Source organism: Phoxinus phoxinus (genome assembly GCF_949152265.1).
Source record: "Phoxinus phoxinus genome assembly, chromosome: 13".
NCBI lineage: Eukaryota > Metazoa > Chordata > Actinopteri > Cypriniformes > Leuciscidae > Phoxinus > Phoxinus phoxinus.
In genome coordinates this window covers 1,419,703-1,442,636 of record NC_136888.1, presented here as the reverse complement: position 1 = coordinate 1,442,636, position 22,934 = coordinate 1,419,703, and the positions used below count along the sequence as shown (strand labels likewise).

At 38.3% G+C, this 22,934-nt stretch overlaps 1 protein-coding gene across 1 annotated transcript in view; it reads right to left on the bottom strand.

Moving 5' to 3' along the window:
* dph6 (diphthamine biosynthesis 6) overlaps nucleotides 1–22,934 on the bottom strand; it is a 130,728-nt gene that overhangs the window by 101,209 nt on the left and 6,585 nt on the right. Inside the window, exon 4 of the mRNA XM_079633030.1 lies at nucleotides 7,899–7,972. Within this exon, the coding sequence (XP_079489156.1) occupies nucleotides 7,899–7,972 (74 nt within the window). The remainder of the gene's footprint in view (nucleotides 1–7,898; nucleotides 7,973–22,934) is intronic.

Here is a 22,934-nt window from a genome sequence, read left to right as displayed (position 1 = left end):
TCAGTGGTCGAGGATGTAAATATGCTAATATGGGACAGTTCGTCAGTGGTCGAGTATGTAAATATGCTAATACGGGACAGTTTGTCAGTGATCGAGGGCGTAAATATGCTAATACGGGACAGTTCGTCAGTGATCGAGGGCATAAATATGCTAATACGGGACAGTTCGTCAGTGGTCGAGGGCGTAAATATGCTAATACGGGAAATATGCTAATACGGGAAATATGCTAATACGGGACAGTTTGTCAGTGGTCGAGGGCGGAAATATGCTAATACGGGAAATATGCTAATACGGGACAATTCATCAGTGGTCGAGGGCGTAAATATGCTAATACGGGACAGTTTGTCAGTGGTCGAGGGCGTAAATATGCTAATACGGGACAGTTCGTCAGTGGTCGAGGGCGTAAATATGCTAATACGGGACAGTTCGTCAGTGGTCGAGGGCGTAAATATGCTAATACGGGACAGTTCGTCAGTGGTCGAGGGCGTAAATATGCTAATACGGGACAGTTCGTCAGTGGTCGAGGGCGTAAATATGCTAATACGGGACAGTTCGTCAGTGGTCGAGGATGTAAATATGCTAATATGGGACAGTTCGTCAGTGGTCGAGTATGTAAATATGCTAATACGGGACAGTTTGTCAGTGATCGAGGGCGTAAATATGCTAATACGGGACAGTTCGTCAGTGATCGAGGGCATAAATATGCTAATACGGGACAGTTCGTCAGTGGTCGAGGGCGTAAATATGCTAATACGGGAAATATGCTAATACGGGACAGTTTGTCAGTGGTCGAGGGCGGAAATATGCTAATACGGGAAATATGCTAATACGGGACAATTCATCAGTGGTCGAGGGCGTAAATATGCTAATACGGGACAGTTCGTCAGTGGTCGAGGGCGTAAATATGCTAATACGGGACAATTCATCAGTGGTCGAGGGCGTAAATATGCTAATACGGGACAGTTTGTCAGTGGTCGAGGGCGTAAATATGCTAATACGGGACAGTTCATCAGTGGTCGAGGGCGTAAATATGCTAATACGGGACAGTTCGTCAGTGGTCGAGGGCGTAAATATGCTAATACGGGACAGTTTGACAGTGGTCGAGGGCGTAAATATGCTAAATGCTAATACGGAACAGTAGGTCAGTGGTCGAGGGCGTAAATATGCTAATACGGAACAGTTTGTCAGTGGTCGAGGGCATAAATATGCTAATACGGGACAGTTTGTCTGTGGTCGAGGGCGTAAATATGCTAATACGGGACAGTTCGTCAGTGGTCGAGGGCGTAAATATGCTAATACGGAACAGTTTGTCAGTGGTCGAGGGTGTAAATATGCTAATACGGGACAGTTCGTCAGTGGTCGAGGGCGTAAATATGCTAATACGGAACAGTTTGTCAGTGGTCGAGGGTGTAAATATGCTAATACGGGACAGTTCGTCAGTGGTCGAGGGCATAAATATGCTAATACGGAACAGTAGGTCAGTGGTCGAGGGCGTAAATATGCTAATACGGAAAAGTAGGTCAGTGGTCGAGGGCGTAAATATGCTAATACGGGACAGTTTGACAGTGGTCGAGGGCATAAATATGCTAATACGGAACAGTAGGTCAGTGGTCGAGGGCGTAAATATGCTAATACGGAACAGTAGGTCAGTGGTCGAGGGCATAAATATGCTAATACGGGACAGTTTGTCAGTGGTCGAGGGTGTAAATATGCTAATACGGGACAGTTCGTCAGTGGTCGAGGGCGTAAATATGCTAATACGGAACAGTTTGTCAGTGGTCGAGGGTGTAAATATGCTAATACGGGACAGTTCGTCTGTGGTCGAGGGCGTAAATATGCTAATACGGGACAGTTTGACAGTGGTTGAGGGCATAAATATGCTAATACGGAACAGTAGGTCAGTGGTCGAGGGCGTAAATATGCTAATACGGAACAGTAGGTCAGTGGTCGAGGGCGTAAATATGCTAATACGGGACAGTTTGTCAGTGGTCGAGGGCATAAATATGCTAAATGCTAATACGGAACAGTAGGTCAGTGGTCGAGGGCGTAAATATGCTAATACGGGACAGTTTGTCAGTGGTCGAGGGCGTAAATATGCTAATACGGGACAGTTTGTCAGTGGTCGAGGGCATAAATATGCTAAATGCTAATACGGAACAGTAGGTCAGTGGTCGAGGGCGTAAATATGCTAATACGGGACAGTTCGTCAGTGGTCGAGGGCGTAAATATGCTAATACGGGACAGTTCGTCAGTGGTCGAGGGCGTAAATATGCTAATACGGGACAGTTCGTCAGTGGTCGAGGGCGTAAATATGCTAATACGGGACAGTTCGTCAGTGGTCGAGGGCGTAAATATGCTAATACGGGACAGTTTGTCAGTGGTCGAGGGCGTAAATATGCTAATACGGGACAGTTTGTCAGTGGTCGAGGGCATAAATATGCTAAATGCTAATACGGAACAGTAGGTCAGTGGTCGAGGGCGTAAATATGCTAATACGGGACAGTTCGTCAGTGGTCGAGGGCGTAAATATGCTAATACGGGACAGTTCGTCAGTGGTCGAGGGCGTAAATATGCTAATACGGGACAGTTCGTCAGTGGTCGAGGGCGTAAATATGCTAATACGGGACAGTTCGTCAGTGGTCGAGGGCGTAAATATGCTAATATGGGACAGTTTGTCAGTGGTCGTGGGCGGAGACATCATATTGCTCAGTAAATTCGAACGCTTGATTATTGAGAGTGTTTAGGCTTTTTGAGGATTAAAAAAAGGAGAGAATGGATTTTTTCATTGTATGGTGGTTGTTGTCCACACACAGCAAAGACACATTCATATGCAAACACCATATAAATGTGAATTTTGCATCCGATGACCCATTTAAATAATTAAAAGTCAATACAATAGAGATAAACGAAGACAATAGAGATTCCGAAATCAAAGCTGAAGAGCAGTAGTGACCGTGCGTTCAGTGGCTGATGCATTACCATTCAGTATTAGCTTTGATCCATCCATGTCTGTTTTTTAATCTAGGCTAAAAACGTACCTTTTTGAACTAGCATATGGTCAATGATGAAATGTATTGTATTGTGTGTTTTGTTTTTATGTTACTTTTTAATTGTATGTATTGTAAAGCACACCGGTCAACTGGTGTTGTGTTTAGTTGTGCTATAGAAATCAAATTGACATTGAAAATTAGCGCTGGCTCTCCGGCTTGGCTGAACGCCAGCGCTACGCTCATTAGGGGTGTAAATATCAATCGATTCGTATCGATACATCGATTATACAGCCGGCGATTCGATGCATCGTTGCGTCCGCAAGAATATCGATTAATGTGCTTATTTTGCCGCCTGTCATTTTTCAGCATCCACTCCGACATATGCGTGCAACCTACTCCTAAGCTGCGGATGGCGATATCCTCATTATTGTCTTCTACGTCACACTGCTTCACGCGCCGCGCGCATTACGTTTATGTTCACAGTTCACACACTGTTGAGTCTGACTTTCAAGAGCGATGGAACCGTCAGAGCGAGCTGGCAATGAAAGTGAAACGTTACACACTCCAGTCGGCGTCAAGTCATGGGTGTGGAAGTATTTTGGCTTCAGGAAAATAGATGGAGCACTGGTAAGAGATGTTGCCGTTTGTAAAGAGAAAGACTGTCAGTGGGACATTCTAAAACGCTTAACGTGAAAAACGCTTAACGTGGCTTACTGTACGAAGACAGTGATATTAAAGGACCAAACTCAGTACACATCATATTAATAAACCATATTATGTATAAAAAATCAGATGAGCCCAGAATATCAACGCGACGCGTTTAATCACGCGTTAAGCATGTTCTTACCATAGAAAACCACTATAAGAAAACGCTTAACGCGTCGCGTTGATATTCTGGGCTCATCTGATTTTTTATACATAATATGGTTTATTAATATGATGTGTACTGAGTTTGGTCGTTTTAGAATGTCCCCTGTCAGTGTGAGATAAGATACTGCAGCAACACGTCGAATCTCTGTTCTATTTTCTGTTCATTTGCAGTGCATTGAGCACAAATGCTATAGTGTAACATACACATTATTATGTGAATAGATAGAATACTGTTTCTGTATTCTCAATAAAAGGCTAATTAAATGATTTATTTTTGTTGGTTTATTTTGAAACTTAATAGATATCATCATGTAAAAATATCGAGCATTGAATCGTATCGAATCGAATCGAATCGTATCGCGGGGAATTCTGAAGTATCGAAAATAATCGAATCGTTGGCTTAAGAAATCGGTATCGTATCGAATCGTCATGAAGGCCCCGATTTACACCCCTAACGCTCATGTGACACGGGTGGACTTCAGCTGAATGCTAGCGCCACGGGTCAAAGCGAGAGCACCAGTGATTAGCGATTAGCACGATACGCTGTGCCCCTCGGCATCATGGGATGTCAGGTATACAGGTAAGGTTACACCACTTATCCTGCGGAGGAACAATAGCTGACTGACAGCGGTGTGTGCGGATACATGCACAGCTCGAGCGAGATGCAGGGAAAACGGCTGTGAACGTGAAAAATATCATGACAAATATCACAATGCTAGTCAGTTTAATGTTTGAGTCACTGTAAATCAGACGCTTATAGTTAAAATCTCCCTGTAGTCAATCATTTTATCCCTTAAAACTCATCTTTGATCATCAAAATGACATATTTAAACGTGTTTTCCTTGGAAAAAATTATCTTGAATGTAACTCGACACCCTTGCCTCATTTAGTATGCACGGCTCTATGAATATGCAAATGAGCCCCGCCTCCACTCACTCACTCACTGATCCACTGGTTGACGATCACACGTTGATCTGATTGGTTACACAGTTTAATGAATATGCAAATGAGCCCCGCCTCCACTCACTCACTCACTCAGAGATCCACTGGTGGACGATCACACGTTGATCTGATTGGTTACAAGGTAGTGTGTGACGTCAGAAACACCAGCGATTTCACACCGTGTTTTTGAGACTGTCTTTGGTTCACTGCAGTTTTAAGCAGAAAATACTCAGCAATGCTGTCGACTTATGAACTTACACATGGTGTGTGTTAAAGCAGATTAATAACACCACATACACACATAAACAACATTAAAAGCTGGATTTTTCAAAAGATGAGTTTTAAGGGATACAATTGTTGACTACAGGGGGACTTTAAAACACTTTAAATCAATGTTTTATTCTTAACTTTTATTGTAATTTTGTTCTTATGCTCTTGTGATAATTTTTTTAAAATCTTTTTTATGCAAAGCACTTTGGATTACCATGTGTATGAAATGTGCTATATAAATAAACTTGCCTTGCATGTAAATGTGCCAATTCACTTTTTATATAAACTCTAAACACCTCATTGAGTTCAGCTTGAGGAATATACACTGTAAAAATAAAAATAGCTGGCTTCGATTTTTAAGTACAATCAACTTAAATTACATTAAACTGAGTTGAAAAAATTGGTTGAATGTTGTGTAACTTACAGTATAAAAAAAGTTGAAATTGCTTAACTTATTTTGATGACTTAAAGGGGTCATGAACTGGCTTTTACATTTTTTTTATATTGTTGTCTGAGGTCAACTTTCGCCGTTCGCTTGATTTTTACATTAAAAAACATCAAAATTAATCAGTAATCGGCTGTTTTCTGCCCTGGTTTTGAGGCTAGCTCCTGAAACGCTCGGTTTTTATGGGCGTGCCGCATTGAAGACTGGGAAGTACACGCCCACTGCTATGATTGGATAACAGTTTTGCATATTATAATGAGTTTCATGTAATGCGTGAGTCGGTGGGAGGGGCTACACAGGCGGTGTTGAAGTGGGCGTCGCTCTTCTTCAGCGGAGGCGGGGTTTGAGACCCTGTGACGTCACAGATCCCCACTCTGGAAAACCTGCCGTTCGCTGGGCCTGGTGTCAATAACACTAGCCGCGTTTCCATTACCCTTCAAATTGCGCAAATTGAAATTGCGAATTGAAAATACGCTCAATGGAAACACGTCAATTTCGCAAAAACTCTCGTTTATCGCAAAAAAGTTTTTACGCTCGCATGAGGAGGTTTTTCAGCCAATTCGAAAAAGGAATATTTCGCAAAACTGCAATGGAAACAGTTTTTGCGCATTTACAGTCACCTGACTTAGAAGACGCGGTGTGTTTGGGGTCCGTGTCCGCAAATAATAATAATTATCATCATTATTATAACATTTACTAGGCTACATATTTAGATGACGCTTTTATCCAAAAAAGGAACAAAGCAATTCGTCAAATGTCATTCATAATACGGGTTAGACAATAATAATACAGAGCTGAGATTATCACAAATAAACACAATATTTTGACGCATATCTAAGGGTATGTGTGGAGTGTGGAGCGCGCACTATGGCACGGAGGCGCGGGCGTGAACACTTGCATTTTCCTATAAACAGTGAAACAACTTAATATAGCCTATAGCCTACTCTATAATTTCTGGTCATACAGAAAATAATAATACATTATTTGTAACTACTTTTATTTGTGTAAACAATAACAAGAAAATGTTGTGCTTTTGTAAAATAAAATAAAACAATCAGGCGCGTTTTCATGATCTCCGTGAACTGGAGCGCGAGAACTGAAACTAAATATAGCCTATATATAGCTAAAGCTTGAAATGTCCACTTTAAAACGAACAAATTCGAATCGAAAGCTAATACATTTTGTTCTGATTAAGTAATCCGTATGAAAGGTGCATTTCTCTCTAAAAGCGCATCTGCTTAACAGCGGAGATGGAGATGTTTTTAGCCGAGTTAGAAAACAATAGTTTAATAATATTAATGGCTCTTCTTATTCAGCACTGCGGGAAAATGTCAATTCCAGGTTCTAATTTGGCCTTAGAAAACCAGTAAAATCGACAAGTTTTCCATATTAATTTGTGAATATTTTACATGTTTAATAAAGGGGAAAAAAGTCATTAAACAAACATCTGAAAATTCGTTGATATTTACTTTTTTGCGCAGCAGTTGGTGTAGCCAGTTTAAATTAAAATTGTGGTGTTCAACTTTGCGTTTTAAAAAGACAACCATTTATTTTTCGTTTTTCAATTACGGGTTTAAAAAGGAAAAAACGAATGGACACAAAAGCAGCCTACATGGATCGTTTGGAATAGGAGACAGAGTTCTTTATTAAATTCATAAAAGAAACAATAATTAGCCTATAGGAATACTGGATTCTAAACTTCAAAGAAATGCCACAATCAAAACCTCAGAGCAGAAATGAGGGTGAAACACCCAGAAACTCCTTATATTTAGTTTGGAATATAAGGGTCTTTCCCTGCCATTAATGCTTGGATAACACGTACGTCTCCTTCCATTAATAATAATAATGTCTAATGCGGTGGCTGTGAGATTATATAAACCAACGTCCGCTGCCGTGATTTTTAGAATGACTTTATCGCGAGAGAAAAAAGGACGTTTTAGTCGCATAACATCGGTTAATGGAAACGCCGTCATTTCGCAATAGTTTTGTATCGATATTTAGATAAAAGCGCAAAACATTTGCGCAAATCTGTAATGGAAACGCGGCTACTGTTTAGTGGACTAACAAGGAAGTGTTCAGTTCTGAAACTTACAGGATATTATTATAGTGTGATGACCTCTTATATGTCAAAAGCTCAAGGAAAATGTGATTTCTCAGTTCATCACCCCTTTAAAGCAATGTTGTCATAACTTATTGATCAAATATTTGTTGTACAGTGTAGAGGAAAATGACCCTGATCACATCAGCAAAACCACAACTGAACGACTGCAAGTCCAAATGATGTGGTGGTGACACAAGTCTGTGGCTTATTGTGTAGTAAATGCCCTAACGCAGTGTGTTGTGTGTGAGACAGGAGAAAGGAGAGAGAGAGCTCCACTTACACGTTCTCCACACGTATCCTCTGGTAGTCGGACAGGATGGCCCCGACGGACACGGCCTCCACACACACCTCCTCCTGAACACACACAAGAGATGTTCAAATCACACACGCACACATCATCAAACATCAGGCAGGTACAACGTACAACACAAAGTACCTCGCGCGGGAAACACTTAGCGCAACGCGTAAATGCGCGTAACTAGCGTAAATCAAGCAAGCTAGTGCACATAGGCCTCGTGTGTTGGTGGAATAATCTCATCCTCACTTTAGATCTCATCCTCACTTTATCACAGTGGTCAAACTTCAGACGTGAACACACACACACAGCGTAACGTCACCGCAGGAACGAGTCAGATCCTCATGCCTTCAGCAAACCCAGATAAGCCTATCGCTCTCCACCATCACTAAACAACACCGAGCAAACTACATTAGGCAGAACACACACACATTACAAGAGCTTTAGGCTACTCACAATGTGTGTGTGTGTGTGTGTGTGTGTGTGTGTGTGTGTGTACGTCGATTCAACATCAACCACTGATTACATTTGTAAAATAATTAGCAAATTCAGATCAATTCAATTTGTTCCAGCAATATCTATAGTCAGCTAGTAAAATAACTGATAGCATTCTGATGAATATATACACTATATATACACACATTTATAATATTTTTACTTAACCTGTAAGTAATGTCTTCATTATTTAATGCATGTTTCAAATAAATCTTTAATTAAAACAAGTTATTATAGTTTATTGTCGGTCAAATATATTTAACCAACAAACTGGAGTGGAAACAAGTCTGTTATTAAAATATTGATATAAAACTTGCTTATGTGCAATTTAAATGTTTAGTCCCAATCTCAGCTATTTGAGCGTTTGCTTGATTATTGATTATTAATGTATTATTATTTTGGATTTTCGGCCAAGTGCATCCTAAATTTTCAGTTTTGGCCCAGAATTTTGGTGCATATATATATATATCAAAACTAATAAGAATGACAAAAATATATTTTAAAATGGTTAACAAGACAAAGCTGCATATACACAGAAATAGACCAATGACAAACAAGTACACATATAGGGGAGGGGAAAAAGAAAAAAGGGGGAAAAAGAGCTAAATATACAGATATTATAGTATATACAGGTACAGTAATAATTTCAATGAATATGTTATTCCAGTGTGATAACTTTTTTTTAAATGATATTATATATATTATATACACATAAACATATATATAGATATAAACTCACTGAGAGATTAATAGATATCTAGAAAATTTGAAACAATCATAATAATAATATTTGTAGTAATAATAGTAGTAATAATAGTGGCAGCAGCAATAATAGTAATATTAACTTTGCTAATAATGACAATAATATTTTTGGGACAGACTCGATCGTCACGCCGGAAATAGGAAGACGGTCCGGTTGTTGTTTAAATATTATATTTCTACATTTACATATGACTCAGTAAAGCCCTGACATTCGGTTCTATTTATTTAATGAATCATAATGTGATCGTAGCCTATTATTCAGCAAGCTATTTATGTTTATATTAAATATAAATATATATTTATGTTTGAGACATCAACCACTGGTGATGGTTTCGAGACCGAAAGTCCACATGTCCATTTGGGACAGGGCCTCACAGACCTACAAGATGACCCTGCAGCGGCCTCTCGTGACACGGAGAGTAACTGAGGTGTGTGTGTTCTGCGCATGGACACACGGTGCTGGAGTAACTGAGGTGTGTGTGTTCTGCGCAGGGACACACGGTGCTGGAGTAACTGAGGTGTGTGTGTTCTGCGCAGGGACACACGGTGCTGGAGTAACTGAGGTGTGTGTGTTCTGCGCAGGGACACGGTGCTGGAGTAACTGAGGTGTGTGTGTTCTGCGCAGGGACACGGTGCTGGAGTAACTGAGGTGTGTGTGTTCTGGAGTAACTGAGGTGTGTGTGTTCTGCGCAGGGACACACTGATGTGTGTGTGTGACACACGGCAGTCTCAGGGAAGCGTTTGATTGTGACTGGAAGACCCGCTGGATGTAAATGTCATGTGGACAGTAATGAAATCAGCGCTCGTGTTCGCAGCGCGCGTGTTCACAGGTAAAGCGCTCCTCTATTAGCTCGGCATCGACCGCGTCCCGGGACCGACCCCGAGGTCATCATTTATGTATTAAGCAGGTTTAAAGGTCTCCATTTCTTTTTATGTTCTTTTTCAGCAGTAATGTGGAAGTAATCAGAGACGGGTTTGATTTCTCTGCGCTCCTGACACCTCGAGCGATCGATGTCCCGCAGAAACCCACCTGGACACAGGAGCGCTGGATAAAAGAGTGTGTGTGTGTGTGTGTTTGTGTTAGTGTGTGTGTGTCTGTGTTAGTGTGTGTGTGTGTGTTTGAGGCCCGATGGAGCCGGTTCTCAAGGGCCCGTCTGCAGATGTGTGTGTGTGTTAGTGTGTGTGTGTCTGTGGCCCGATGGAGCCGGTTCTCAAGGGCCCGTCTGCAGATGTGTGTGTTAGTGTGTGTGTGTTAGTGTGTGTGTGTCTGTGTTAGTGTGTGTGTGTGTGTTTGAGGCCCGATGGAGCCGGTTCTCAAGGGCCCGTCTGCAGATGTGTGTGTGTGTTAGTGTGTGTGTGTGTTAGTGTGTGTGTGTGTTAGTGTGTGTGTGTCTGTGTTAGTGTGTGTGTGTGTGTTTGAGGCCCGATGGAGCCGGTTCTCAAAGGCCCGTCTGCAGATGTGTGTGTGTGTGTGTGTGTGTGTGTGTGTGTGTGTGTGTGTGTGTGCGTGCGTGTCGGTGTGTTAGTGTGTGTGTGTGTGTGTTTGAGGCCCGATGGAGCCGGTTCTCAAGGGCCCGTCTACAGATGTGTGTGTGTGTGTGTCTGTGTCTGTGTTAGTGTGTGTGTGTGTGTGTGTGTGTGTGTTTGAGGCCCGATGGAGCCGGTTCTCAAGGGCCCGTCTGCTAATGTGTGTGTGTGTGTGTGTGTGTGTGTGTGTGTGTGTGTGTGTGTGTGTGCGTGTCTGTGTTAGTGTGTGTGTGTGTTTGAGGCCCGATGGAGCCGGTTCTCAAGGGCCCGTCTGCTGATGTGTGTGTGTGTGTGTGTGTGTGTGTGTGTGCGTGTCTGTGTTAGTGTGTGTGTGTGTTTGAGGCCCGATGGAGCCGGTTCTCAAGGGCCCGTCTGCTGATGTTGATATCAGATCGAGGGCCCGTGAGGCTCTTAAAGAGCAGCTTTAGTGTGTGTGTGTGTGTGTGTGTGTGTGTGTTAACATCTGACAGTGAATCTCATGACACGAGCCTCTGAAAACTCAACGACCAATCGATCCATTCATTCTCGAACGCCAGTCCGGTATCAGCGCTTCACTGTGTAACGTCAGTAATTATAATAGTGTGTGTTCATTTTAGGGCATTGACTAGCGGTGTCACAATATATCACAATACAAAACTGCAACAATAAGTATTGTGTATAGTTCACCCAAAATAAATAAAAATTTTCTTCAGAGTTGTAGTGTCAGTTCTGCATTAAACTGCTGTATATAATGTTGAATATAATGTATAATAATGCAGTGTGTGTATATGTGTGTGTCCTGATAATGCCAGATGTCTGATGTTACCAGTGAAAAGTGTCCGACATTATTATAAATATATCTAGTCAGTGACAGAGATCAAGCATATTCATCTACAATAATTCAGTATTTCCAGCTTCAGAATCATGAATATTGTTATTCTGGTGTCTCTATTGTCCTGTTCATTGGGTTTCAGCACCAAGTCCAAGCTGCTCATTTACACACACACTGTTGCATCACATTTAATACTTTTCTGTAAACCTTTAATCATGTGTCTTGGAGTATCGCAGTAATATGGTGTCGTGAGTTCAGTGTGGAGATATGAGGGGATTGCCACAAATGTCATGATTCGATGCATTGGTTGCACTTTACATTTTGGTTTATTAAGACTAATAAACACTGTATGATAAGAACTGCTATGACTAATGTGCACTTATATTATCATATTGTGTCATGTCATGAAGGCTGAGCGGAGAGGTGTGTTATTGCTGACGTCACTAGATTTCACACAGCCGATATTCTCCGGTTTTCTGGCTGCAAATCTCATGTTTTCTTCACGGATCTGGAAAGCACGGCTGGCACACAAGCTATTCTATTCTATTGCCCTCAAAACACATCATAGTTATATTTGGGGATCGCTAAAAAACAAAAAAACAAAAAAAAATCACTTCTAATAAAAAAAAATAAAAAAAATATGCAAAAGCAGTAAATATTCACATAATTCCTACACAATGCTAATTTTGACAGAAATAAAATGCATGAGAATTATGATTAGCCAGACAGACAGAAATAGACACACAGGTGAGGTGGTGTGTGTGCGGGGTTAAGGGGTCGACAGTGTAATTATAGATGTCATTACAGAAATTAATTACAGCTGCAGGGACTTTTAAATACAAGTACAATGTACATGTGTACAGAACAAGTGCAAATGATTCATTTAATTGTTAGTGTATAGCAGTTTGAGATATTTAAAGTGTAAATCCAGCTTTTAATGTAGTTTATGTGTGTATGTGGTGTTATTAATCTGCTTTAACACACACCATGTGTAAGTTCATAAGTGGACAGCATTGCTGAGTATTTTCTGCTTAAAACTGCAGTGAACCAAAGACAGTCTCAAACACACGGTGTGAAATCGCTGGTGTTTCTGACGTCACACACTACCTTGACCAATCAGATCAACGTGTGATCGTCCACCAGTGGATCTCTGAGTGAGTGAGTGAGTGAGTGAGTGGAGGCGGGGCTCATTTGCATATTCATAGAACCGCACATACTAAATGAGGCAAGGGTGTCGAGTTACATTCAAGATTTTTCGATTAATCGATTTTTAAAATGTGGTCGATTCAAAATCCATTTTCAAAGGCCAAAAATAAAAAATAAAAAATCATATTTATTTACCCATCACCCAAAAGCCAGTATTAGTTTTCCTCCACTGTTCATAGGCTTGCATGTTACAGCGAATGCTGAGAGATTTTATGTTAGTTTTTCCTGATTGATCAAGGCGTGCGCTGTTCTGACTCGTCTAATTTTCAGCATCAATTTTTCATCTTGCATCAAAATCCTGTCTATTCATTGTGTGCATTTGAAGTTTAATGTACCCAAGAGTACCTAAAATAAAGAGAGTTTAATATACAGGTTTGTGGCTCAATTTCTTTTTATTAATTAACCACTTGTAAACTTATGTTCACCGTTTATTTTTTTAAATAAATATAGGATTTGTATTAAATCTATATTCATTGAGTCGAATCAGGAATCGAAATCGAATTTAGAATCAAAATTGAATCAAGAATCGAAATTTAATCGAATTCAGAGCTTGCGAATCGAAATTGAATCGATACCCAGCCCTATTCAAGATATTTTAAGATATTTTGGTGTTTAAAGATGAGTTTTAAGGGACAAAATGATTGACTATAATATAGGGGGACTTTAATATAAAGCGGGATCATCCTTGCCAAACTGAGTAGAAGTGAAACACACTGAAATATTATTAGACTATAAGACAAACTTGGACCATGTGAACAAAAAGACTTTAAGAAGAAACCAAGAATACACACACTTCACTCATATAGAGCTATTTAAACGGCACATCTAGTAAACTGCTTGCTTGATCACTCATATCTCTGCAATGTAACTATCGTCCAGCTTTAATACGCCAAGTGTGACATAAGCCATGAAAATATTATATTATAAAACGTATTATCATTATGATTTTATGTGACGCTGCTTTGAAACCATGTGCTGAAAACACACACGAGTGTAATGTGAAGGAGACACACACACACCGAGTCTGATTCTGACTATATAACTCAGTCTCGTGACACACATGAAGGACAATTACAGATTACATATCATCACTGTGTGAAGAGACACACGGCTTTCTGCTGGCAATAATGCAGAAGAAAACCTCGTTCTTTTGCTTTCTGAAGGGCCTCGTTCAGGAGAAACTTCACGTGTTCAACTATAGATGGCACTATCGCACCATCACACACACACACACACACACACACTGAACGGCACACCTAAAACACAGCCATTCCTTTATGTTCAAGTGTCATTTGCTCAAAAGATAACATCTAATTAAGTCAAAGTGCTGGATGAATCTTTCAAAACACACACTTCTCAGACCGAACACACACTCCTGCGCACCTCACGTTTAACAGCTCATCATCACACCGGTCTCACACACACACACACACACACACACACACACACACACACACACGCCTCGAATCAAAGCTGTTTGATATCCTGAAATCATTTGGACGTACAAAGAAACTTCTGTATGTGTCTAGTTGTGATCACGCAGGAGGATATGTGTGTCGACAGCATGTGTGGAATAATGTTGATCATGTGACAATAAAAAACAAGTGTGATGAATGATGTAAAATTGTAAATATTAATACTGTTTTATAATGATAAATGTCCAAAGATCATCAGCATAATTCTGTGTTTGCTGAGATCGTTTGAGTCTCTTCTGCTCTGCATTAATCGGATCAAAAATACAGTAAAAACAAAGAAATATTATTATAATGTGAAAATATTATAGTAAAGTGTAATTTATTCCTGTGATCAAAGCTGAATGTTCAGCATCATTACTCCAGTCTTCAGTGTCACATGATCCTCCAGAAATCAGTGTAATATGATGATCTGATGCTCAAGACACATTTATTATTATTATCAATGATAAAAACGGTTCATATTTTTGTGGAAACCATCATACATTTTATTGTTCAGGATTCTTTGATGAATAAAAAGTTCAAAAGAACAGCATTTATCTGAAATATGATATTTTGTAACATTATAAATGTCTTTACTGTCACTTTTGATCAATTTAATGTGTCCTTGATGAATAAAAGCATTTTTTTTTATCTTACAGACAACAACGTTTTTGAACGGTATCTCAATATCTCATCTTACACAAAAGAACATACATAGATTTAATTAAGTTTAAAAAAAAAAAAATTTATAGAGGTAAAAATCTATTTAAACGTATTGGAAAAGATGATTTCTGTCAGTGCCGTGAACTGACCAGCTCACAGAATATGAAGAATAATATAAATAACTTTAGGAGTCTCTGTCCACGGCAGCCCAAAGCCAAATTATCGTTATAGAGAAAATCCCAGGAAATATCAAGATATTGTATTTTGTACTGTATATATCACACACCCCTAGTTGTCATACCCATGTCATTATACACTTTGTGTCCTCATAAACCAACACACACACACCATGAAGAGTCAACATGTTTTCACACACACAACCCGCAGAATCATGAATATAGAATTTACTGTGTGACATCGTGGAACGTTATGGGATTTGGTCAATGTTGTATTAAAGCAGACGTGGGGCTACACACTCACTCAAGCGGAGATATGCAGGAGTGTGTGTGCTGTGAATATTAAATCTCAAATATTCTCAAATAAGCCTCAAATATTATCACCATATTTTATTCCATAGCATACGATATCAATATTTATCACGATATTCATTTACAATTAATGGGGAAGGAAATACATACTACATACTTGTTATAATGAATGTAAACGTGTGTGTTCACAACTAAACTCCACAGAGTAGCTAACTTTTAATTTAGGGCCCCGTGAGCGTAAAATACAAGTTTGTCTAACTTGAAGAAATTATGACAGAAGTATATGACTATTGTACAGTAGAATGTGCCTCTCAAAGAAATATTAACTATAAAAATACAGTTTATTATTGGTTTATGCCTTAGTTTGATTACCACCATTTTTGATAATAAATTTGTATTAAATCAATCAGAAAAAACACAGAATTTCTGCAATAGGGCCATTATTGTAAAAAAAAAAAAAAAATATATATATATATATATATATATATCGGTATATATATAATATATATATATAAAAGACTTGTTAAAGTTTAACGATTGACATTATTACATTTTATTATATTTTATTAAAATTAAACCATTAAAATGGAATCCAGAAAATCAAAAAGACAAAAAAAAAAAAAAACATTTTGGGGAAAAATGGAATTTGTAAAAAAGGAAAAGATTCAGTGAAGTGATTCAGTGAAGTGATTCAGTGAAGTGATTCAGTGAAGTGATTCAGTGAAGTGATTCAGTGAAGTGATTCAGTGAAGTGATTCAGTGAAGTGATTCAGTGAAGTGATTCAGTGAATCGTCTGGATCCTGCAGGACACCGCACCGGTCTGGAGTCGGTGAATCACTTGTTGTACCGAATCTTTCAAAAACGAGGATACGTTCACTAACGACACATCGCGGCGATGCTCGGAAACACACACTGGCTCAACTGTGGAAATATTTGCTGGAATAATAGAGCAAAAACAATATTCTGAGTCTAATATGCAAGTCACCTTATATGAACTTTAGGGCTGCATACCGATTAATCGCAACTAATCGTTTGCAGAATAAAAGTTTTTGTTTACATCATATATGTGTGTGTACTGTGTATAATAATTATGTATATATAAATACACAAACATGCATGTATAATTTTAAGAAAAAAATCTATTTATACAGTGCTATGCATAAGTTTAGACACCCATGCTAAAGTTGACTAAAAAGAGGAATAGAAAATCATCTTTTGGAAATTGAACTTAATGCCTTAATTTAAAAAAATAGGAAAAATCCAACCTTTAAGGACACCAATTTTCTTTGTGAATGAATAATGTATCGTAAATAAATAAATGTTCTTCCTTAAAATACAGGGTGCATAAGTTTGGACACCCCTATGTTAAATTCCCATAGAGACAGGCAGATTTTTATTTTTAAAGGCCAGTTACTTCATGGATCCAGGATACTCTGCATCCTGGGGGCTGTTCCAAAAAAGATGCTAAGAAAAGCGGGGATTAAACTCCAAAACCCGACTTGAATAAACCTAACAAATAAGTTGGGGCTAAAGCGGTTTCATAAAAGGTAATTCAAGTTCACGCAATCCCACTAATTTGATCCAGGTTTATCTAGTCTAGATAACTGCGTGTGCACGCGTCTCTTAAGCAGCCCTGGAGGTCGATCATAGATCAAATCGATCCACCATCAAACTGCATATATTTTGTGCTGTTTTATGCGTTTGAGACATAGTGTTTGCAAAACTTACATTTCACAGGAATATTCTCCATCTGAAAATCTTAGAAAGTCGTGCAAATAGTTCAATTTTGCTGTAAACTTCACATTGAACGAGCGCTGCTGCACGCATGCGCGCCAAATAGGAGCGCAATAATTCTGACTAATATACATTTTGCTTTGAAAATTAATAGGCTATGCGATATTTTATGATAATATCTTCTGATTATAATAATTTATCTTTAGGATGTTGGATCAGTTGCAGTGAACTTATATCTCATTACACTAATTTTATACTTATAATAAAACAATTGAACAGAAGTAGGCCTAATTCAGGGAATAATTTTTTTTAAGAAACCAAATATAATAAAGATACAAAATATAGTTTTGGGTTTAGGACCTAAGCTACTTAAAAAAGATGACTTATACTTATTTAATTAGAATGCTAGGAATTACAGCTTTTAAAGCAATCTTCTTTTTTTTTGGAGAAAGCAAGAAGGTTTGGTTAGATTTAGTTTATACAGTGCATTATGGAGAGGATAACATGAAATTAAGAGCAAAAGTATACATTTTGAAAAGATATGTGCAACTCTAAAATCAAAGAATATTCCATAAAATAAAGGAGTACATATTAACCTATAACTAAATAGCCTTCCCTCCCTTAATTCTAGTTATTTGTTATTTTATTTATTTACTGATTTAATATTTGATATTTAAATAATATTAATTTAATAACTTATTATGAATTATGTGTCATTATAAGAGTTTGATATAAATATGTGAATGTTTGATTTTTTCCATTTTTTTCTTATGTAAAAGTGTCTAACTATGTACTTAATGGTTGTTGTTCTAATTGTTGTTATGTGTTAGTGAGTATTATCACAAAAGAAAAAAGTAGAAGGAAAAATAAGATGTATTGGAGGGGAAATATTATGTCTTTAAAGGAACTGTCCATTTGTATAATTGTGAAATGTATTTGAATTGAAAGACATAATAAAGTACATAAAATATAAATGCTAAAATATTGGTTGTTGGACATTAGATGTGCCTTATTTAGAATTTTAAACCTACAATTTAGTGTATTTTTATGATATAAATAACTGTAAAGGGACTATTGTAATGGGGTAAATCAAGTGTAGGGTAATATTGCAATACTAAGCTCAGATTCATCTTACCAGTTTAAATGTATACTGTGCTTTTGTAATTATTTATTTAATACATTTTTTAAACTATCTAATAAAATCACAAAACATTCAGCCATTAAGAAAAGAAAACCTGTAGGATATATATGTATATAGCCTATATATATTTATATATGTATATAAACCCCGACATGTTTGTAGGTCTATATTGTCTAATTTATCATTGCCTTATTTAAGTTGATTTTCTTTACTGTATATTTATTTTTGGACTTATAGTGGTTAATAAAGTCAAATAATGGTATGAGAGATTGTCAGTAATTGTGTTCCTATTGGTCAGTGTTAGAGGATCTGTGCAACAACTGAGGCTTAGCCTGACAGTTAGCCTGCCCTGGACCAGGCTAGTTTCCCAGCATAAGTTGCCAGGGTAACTGAGTTTGAACTATTTTAAGTTTGCTTTATGAAACAGAATCAACCGACAATAAGTCTGACTAACCAAAATAAGTCTGGCTTGTATTCTAATCTTGTTTTATGGAACAGCCCCCTGATAAAGTTCCCTTGGCCTCTGGAATTAAAATATCCACACATCATCACATATCCTTCACCATACCTGGAGATTGGCATGGTTTTATTTCAGTTCGCCTAACAGCTGGTTTGATTTGCATTGAGAGATGATCTTATGGAAAGTACTCCATGCCAATCTCCAGGTATGGTGAAGGGTGTGTGATGATGTGGGGATATTTTAATTCCAGAGGCCAAGGGAACTTTATCAGGATGCAGAGTATCCTGGATCCATGAAGTAACTGGCCTTTAAAAATAAAAATCTGCCTGCCTCTATGGGGATTTAACATAGGGGTGTCCAAACTTATGCACACTGTATTTTTAGGAAGAACATTTATTTATTTACGATACATTATTCATTCACAAAGAAAATTGGTGTCCTTAAAGGTTGGATTTTTCCTATTTTTTTAAATTAAGGCATTAAGTTCAATTTCCAAAAGATGATTTTCTATTCCTCTTTTTAGTCAACTTTAGCATGGGTGTCTAAACTTATGCATAGCACTGTATATTAAGTATTTATAATTATATATAATATAAATTATATTTAAATATAAAAATGTATATAAACATGTAAATATTTTTTAAATATATACATGCATGTGTGTGTATTTATAAATACATAATTATTTTACAGGGAACTACACTAACCTTTTCCACTGGTGGCACTTGCGCTACTAACTTTTTCAGTTACTGGCGCAAAACATGATTTGGTCGCACAAATTATTTATAGTAAGCCGCTCTGGGTAATAATGAACAATAATGGAACTGTATTGCATACAGATGTGCTTTTTATTTTACTTTCCATCTTTTAAACCACATGCCGCCTTGTTTTCTTTAACATTGGTTGGGATAGATTTACTGCAATAGAAAATACAGTACACAATAATGTGCTAAATTAATTTATTTTGGATTTCAACATGCTATGGTTGCCACAGATGGGCAGACTCCTGAACTCTTAAAATAAAATAAATATAATCCATAAAATAATAATAGATTTTCAGCAGCTATTGACTATTCAGTATTAAAGATAATACAAAAAATGCATGTCTACTTCACAATTAAGTGAAATATAATAAGCCACAAATAAGGCTATATTATAAGCTACATTGAACTTAGCCTAATTATCAATTCAGATTCCTCACTTGCTCGGTTTGCTTGACGCCGTAATGCAGTAGGGAGTGCTGCTGCGTCACGGGATATGTACCTGTCTATACACCGCGTGCTTCATACTGTCATTGTGAAGCTTCAATTTACATGGACACTTATAATCGGATTGACGGCTCAATCGGACTAAAAAGATCTTCATGTAAACACCTTAATCGATCGGATTGAGCTCGATCCGAATGCAATTTCGATCGGATTGAAAGGGGTGTTTTATTCCTTTTGTAATGCGATCGAGAGAACACGTCAACACTTGATCGGATTGAAAACCGAAACTGAAAGGACTGCGCATGTACATTGACGTCTGACGCGCGGAACGAGCTGTTCTTCCTGTTGAATAAAGTGTCATATAAATGAGTGTCCCGTCATTCTAAAATTCTCATTTCACTCAGCGCCTGTGAAGTGAAGCAGGACAACGTCCCACTAATTGTTTTGGATTCTCATCCACAGACGACTGGTTTTGGCCACGGGGAGGGGCATTTTTACTGCGTGATAAATATAAGCAGCACGGCAAAACGGTTCAATGCTCAATGTCTCCAAATCATGACCAGAGACGGATTAATATTACGTCTGCTGTTTAAAACAAATAAAGAACCAATAGAGGAGAATGGTTATGCGGGAAACGTGTGACATATAAACGCGCACATCAACCCGATTACTTTATAAGTCGCGGGGCTGAAGCCAACTTTGTGTTGAATGCTCAGAGCACGTTATAAAACGTATTCTTAAAATACACATTTCTGTTTTAATAAATGCTCATAGTAAATCATAGCATATTGCCTAAAACATAAGGTAGGAACAAAAATAATCAGTGATACATTTGCGACCCATTAAAAATTAGGGTCGCAATGGCATTTCAAAAGGTCGCAGTGTAGTTCCCTGTTTTACACAGTACACACACATATATGATGTAAACAAAAACTTTTATTTTGCAAACGATTAGTTGCGATTAATCGGTATGCAGCCCTAATTAACTTATCGTTTATTGAAATGTTTTATCAAATGAATATCACATTTGCAATAGTGCTGGTATTGGGGAAACTGCACTCACGCTCATGTGTGGTTTTGCTTAAATTCCCAGTGATTCCCAGCGCAGGTTCAGATCCACACACACACACACACACACACACACACACACACACACCCTCCTCCAGCCCGAAACAACAAGCCCTTAAAATGTGATGCCAGTCTCGTGTGGAAGTAAGGGGACGCGTGTGGGAGTCTGAAACCGCTCTCTTTTCTCCTCAGATTCAGGAAGTGATGCGAGCAAACATCACATCAGCTGACAGTTCATCAATCACAACACTATCTATTATCTGGACATCAAATGTGCAGCAAAACCTCCTTCAGCTGAACGCTCACATCTTACAACACTATAACTATGGCTAGCGGTCCAGCAAACACTGTCTTCCTTCAAACCAAACGGCACAGGAATGGCTGACCTCGGACACTGGGCTGACCTCGGACACTGGGCTGACCTCGGACACTGGGCTGACCTCGGACACTGGGCTGACCTCGGACACTGGGCTGACCTCGGACACTGGGCTGACCTCGGGGTCATCGCCGACCGCAGAGATGATTCTGCATACATTGACAATCACCATTTGTTTTGTTTCAAACAGAGATCTCGATTCTACCACGATTCTGAAGAGACAACTAAACAAAACAGTTCTGACTAAATGTTCATTGCTGCAGTCTATTTAAAATGTGTAATTAAATGGAATGAATTACTTCGGTAATTGAATTAAATGATACGGTTAAATGAATGATTCAATGACTTAATGCATCAATGACTCACTCATAAATACTTGTTTCATTACTGGATGAATCAGCGTTTCTGAACGAATCGCTTAAATTAATGATTCATTGACTCACTCATAAAGACTTCACTTGTTTCATTACTGGATGAATCAGCGTTTCTGAACGAATCGCTTAAATTAATGATTCATTGACTCACTCATAAAGACTTCACTTGTTTCATTACTGGATGAATCAGCGTTTCTGAACAAATCTCTTACATGAATGATTAATTGACTCACTCATAAAGACTTCACTTGTTTCATTACTGGATGAATCAGCGTTTCTGAACGAATCTCTTACATGAATGCTTGAATGACAAATAAATGTTTTAAGTCACTTGTCGCCACCTACTGGTGTTTCATTATTTGAAGTGTCAAGTTACTTTTAAAAGGTGTTTTACTCTATTTCGATCGCTACTGTAGACATCAGTGTTTATATCTGAACTATAAACTTTTATCCCAGTTCTTCTGTGATAATCTGAATCATTGTAACAGAAATGATGATACTGTGTTGTGGAAAACACAATCTTTTAACGATTAATCGTGCAGCTCTACTGCCAACTATATTATAACTTCTGCTCCACAATGGCAAGCAATCAGAAGTTCTGTGGTTTAAAATGTAGAAATGTTTTGATTTTCCATCCGATTAATCAAGGACAGATTAATTGACTCTCATAATACAGCCCAAAATGAGTACCGAGCTTTACATGACATGTTTTAAAGGGCTGGTTGATTATGATTTCAGTTTTCAAACTGTAGTTAGTGTGTAATGTTGTGTTTGATCATAAACAACATCTGCAAAGTTACAGCACTCAAAGTTCAGAGCAAAGGGAGATATTTGCTTTTAAAGAAATCGCTTTTTAAGAACTACAACAAACGGCTGGTAGGAACTACACAAGCTTTCTCCCGGGTTAGTGACATCACCAACCCCTAGAATTTACATAAACCCCGCCCCCAGAACACGATTTATAGATTATCAAGATAGAATATGCTAATCAATGACTAGAAGATAACTACACATAAGCTTCATAAACTCATCAACTAACCATTCAGAAATGTCCTGTTCTTCTACATGTTGTCACTTCTTCTCGAGTCTCTCCATCTTTCTGACTCCGGTTTAACATAAAAGGCTAAAATATATTTTGATATTTTTTGTGCGTGTGTGTGTGTGTGTGTGTGTGTGAGAGATATAAAAGGACACAAGCTCTTGTAGCTCCGCCCCCTGTGCCGGGAGCAGCAGCTCATTTGCATTTAAAGGGA